The sequence below is a fragment of the Littorina saxatilis genome, linkage group LG9 (genome assembly GCF_037325665.1).
Source record: "Littorina saxatilis isolate snail1 linkage group LG9, US_GU_Lsax_2.0, whole genome shotgun sequence".
Classification (NCBI taxonomy): domain Eukaryota; kingdom Metazoa; phylum Mollusca; class Gastropoda; order Littorinimorpha; family Littorinidae; genus Littorina; species Littorina saxatilis.
This window is the reverse complement of record NC_090253.1, coordinates 47,658,908-47,662,732: the sequence shown is the minus strand read 5'-3', so window position 1 is coordinate 47,662,732 and position 3,825 is coordinate 47,658,908. Positions and strand designations below refer to the sequence as shown.

General features: G+C 39.9%; 1 protein-coding gene across 4 annotated transcripts in view; it reads left to right on the top strand.

Moving 5' to 3' along the window:
* The first annotated feature begins 686 nt into the window (after positions 1 to 686).
* The window catches only part of LOC138976294 (fibropellin-1-like), a 51,962-nt gene continuing 48,823 nt past the window's right edge, over positions 687 to 3,825 (top strand). For 2 of the 4 annotated variants that reach the window (XM_070349138.1, XM_070349137.1), the window contains exons 1-3: positions 688 to 831; positions 3,178 to 3,386; positions 3,789 to 3,825. The exon at positions 3,789 to 3,825 is cut by the window's right edge and continues 53 nt beyond it. In XM_070349138.1, coding sequence (XP_070205239.1) covers positions 765 to 831; positions 3,178 to 3,386; positions 3,789 to 3,825 — 313 coding nt within the window. In that variant the 5' untranslated portion in view covers positions 688 to 764. Of the gene's footprint in view, positions 832 to 3,177; positions 3,387 to 3,788 lie in introns of all 4 variants that reach the window. The other 2 variants (XM_070349140.1, XM_070349139.1) reach the window with 2 other exon arrangements.

Genomic DNA, 3,825 nt, shown 5'->3' with positions numbered 1-3,825 from the left:
TGTATGTACGCACACACGCAACTACGCACACACGCACGCACGCACGCACGCACGCACACTTTCTCTCTCTCTCTCTCTCTCTCTCTCTCTCTCTTCTCTCTCTCTCTCCCTCTCTCTCTCTCTCTCTCTCTCTCTCTCTCTCTCTCTCTCTCTCTCTCTCTCTCTCTCTCTCTCTCTCTTTCTCTCTCTCTCTCGCATCACACACACTTAAACTATCGTTGCTACTTGATTATTCTGCAATGTCCCTACTTGTATATACCCTCGTATATCATCACACATAGAAATGATTGTGTGTGTCATTCCATTTGGGAGTTACTACACAATGTTCCCAACTTACTATTTTACGGGCAAGTGAGTGTCACTTGGTCTCACAAAACCTTCGGAACTTTAAGTATTTACCCAAGTGTGTGACGAGGGTCATGTGAAAAAGTAATCTGTAATTTCAGCTCAAAAATGACAAAGAAGAGAGAGATAGAGAGAGAGAGAGAGAGAGAGAGAGAGAGAGAGAGAGAGAGAGAGAGAGAGAGAGAGAGAGAGAGAGATTTGATTTGAACTTATTTAACAAGGATTAAGATTTGAGAGAGAGAGAGAGAGAAAGAGAGAGAGAGAGAGAGAGAGAGAGAGAGAGAGAGAGAGAGAGAGTGAGAGAGAGAGAGATGAACAAAGACAATCCTTGGACAACTTTAGATATTTAAACAGAGATAGTACACCAGTCCCTGCCTTCTGCTTGAAGCTTGGGACAGGGAAGGACAATCCTAGTCACCATGGGGAGATACGCAGTTACAGTGCTTGCTGTCATGGTGGCTTTAGCCCTTCGCAGCGTGGACGGAGGTAATTGGTTATTGTTTATAGTGCTTGCTTGTTTGTGGTATGCGGATGTTTGTCTTAACAATCAATAAAACCAACGAAACAAAACAAACCAAAAACTAAATCCAAAAGACAATACAAAAGCCCCGAGAATGTTGTTGTTGTTTTTGTGTGTGCTCTTATTAATATCGCCTTTCGCTGACAGATGACAGCTGTGGGAATATTCACCTTGTTTGTAATTGGAAATTATGAGTCCTACTTTATCTTTAAACACCGATGACCTATAAAGCGAATTGAAGAACACACGACTGCACTTTGAAAACAACTTAACCGATGTTTGCTCTCTTGAGCATTAAAACCGATCTGCGTCATTGAAACCATGCTGTTGGTTCTTTTAAACATTGAAGTTGTTCGTATAAAGTTATCAACATACGATTCTCGCTTTTTTGTTCCATTGATCATTGGAACCTGAATGTTGTCACATTGAGCATTAAAACGTAACTTTTTAAGGGGGTAGACCTACCAAGAGTTGGAAAAAAATGCTTTTATTGAGAACCTACTATAGTACTAGTGTGTGGCATCATTAGAAAGCTAAATCTCTCTATTTTCATTTACAATCAATACCAATACCAATCCAAACTGGAGATATGAGGGTTCTAAGCAGGTGTGTATCAATCCTGAAAACCCCAAATCAGGTCCCATTTTACTCTTTATTTCAATGCACACTAAAACTAACTAATTTTAGCATGCAGATTTTCTCCGAAAACGCCACTTTTCAGGGTGTTTTTACACCACAGTTTTCTCAGTTTTCATGCTAGAGCCTTGTAATTTGTACTGGACATAGCTTTTAGCCATAGCTGGATCCTAAACTAGCCAAATTGTAATCAAACAGACAGATCAAAAATATCATAATTTATACTAAGGGGCGATGTTTTGATTTTTTTAATTAAATTGTGTACATGGCGTTTACTGGTAATAAGCCACATACCTGCTTTTCCCTAGTTCAGGCTCCAGAAAAAATTGTTTTTCATCACTTTTCTAAAGTACAGCTTTCAGGGATAAAATGTGAAAGAAATAGTGTGTAAAAAGTGATACTAACTATTTTTTGTTCGCAAAGTGTTATTATTATCTAATTATTTTGTCTCATGTTTGTGAAAATCTATCAGCTAACCAATTATTGTCCTGAAAAGCTACATAACTGACATAGATGCCCACCAAACCCCAACAAAATCCACAGAGATGTTACTATGTAGCAAAAATAACTAACAATACACCCAACTCTAGGTAGGTCTACCCCCTTAAACTCTTGAACACTAAAGCCTAGCGTTCCTTGGTCAACAACACAGAAACCTTACCTGTTGCCCGTTTGACCTTAAAGGTACTGAACTTGTCAAATCCAGGTGCACGGAGCCCCTGGGGCTTTTAGTCATACCTCAGGCAGCTATCCGTTAGAAGAACTACCAAGTTTCATTGACTTGCACCCAAAGAGTCAAGAACTGCGATTTTTTTACGAATTAATTTCTTACTCAGACCCGGCTGGTCTTGACCTATTTTTGGATCTAAATTTAGATCAGGTAGATCACCACATCATGCACAAAAAGACACGTCACTAGCAAACTATGTCAGACATCATCATGAGTTTGTGTAAAGCAAAATGGAGGCCGGAATCACTCAGTTGAATCGAACTCCGACCAAACACCACGTAATAACTAGGTTAATTTATGCACTCGCGTGAACAAGAAACTGTCGAGCTTCACAGATGTCGTCGTTGGGTAGTTTTGGGTTTGTTTTACTACCATAGGAGGGTTTTTGAACTGTAAATGCACTCAGCTGCAACAAAAACGCAAAACGAAGGCTGTGAGCTGCACTGTGCCTTCAAAACCTACGTTTTTGTCCTTTGATCGTTGCAACCTAACTGTTGCGCTTTTCAGTGTTAGATGCTGATAGTGTGTCCTTTTGAGCATTGACGAATATAAACGTTTTGTACTGTTGAATATTGAAACTTGTTTGTACTCAGGAACGTAGTAACCTTACTTTTCGTTACCATTCACAGTGACACCTTACTTTTGATTCTCCACGGTTTTTTTGTTTGTGTTTATCCTCAAAAACATTCGATGTTGACTCATCATCCTGTTAATAATTGAAGCCGACTTTTGTCTCTGTATTATTGAAGCATAGCTTGTCTTCCTCTTGAGGATTGAAGCCTAATTTCTCGTTGACGCGTCCTGGAGAGAATCTAACTTTCTGTTCTCAGAAATAATGCAACATTTGTGTTCGATTTCCAAGAAAATTCAAACATGATAGTTCGTACCCCGGATGGAACCCTGACATCTAACTGTTATTTCTTTCACCATGCAATTAACACCTAAGGTATCACTCGTGATCGCGGACACGTGTCGGAGGATGGTTCAAACCCTGACGCCCTCCCGTCCCGTCTGTCTGTGACGGTGGACATGGGAGGTAGCAGCCTGGACCTCAACCTGGACCGTACCTCGGACCTCCAGACACACCTCCCTGTCTACAGCATACACACAGACCACACGGGACGCTTCCATGTTTCCAGGACAAAGTCTCAAACGGTTTGTTGCTTTCGGTCATTGTTTTTTTTCTCCTTCTGTTTCTGTCATGCAACGTGTGGGCAGTTATATTCGCTCGTTCATTCTTTCAGTCTGTAGATTATTTTTCGTTTTGTTTGGTTGGATTGTTGTTGTTTTATTGTTGTTTGTTTGTTTGTTCCGCAGTTGTAACGTTCTTGCATTGACCTTTGACGGGTCGCGTATAACCTATGTTATGTAAACATAGTTCTCTTGATGATTTATAGTTTTATTGGGGTATGTTTATTTGAGTAACTATGTACTTACTTATTGATTTATGTATGTATTTATTTTTTATTCCTTATATGGCTGTCTTTATGTTTAGATTGTTCTTATCTGCATGTTTGACGATCGCCGACGTTTTTAATCAATTACAGTAATTTCCAGGTCTTCAAAATGTACCAAGACAGAGACAAGGAAGCGG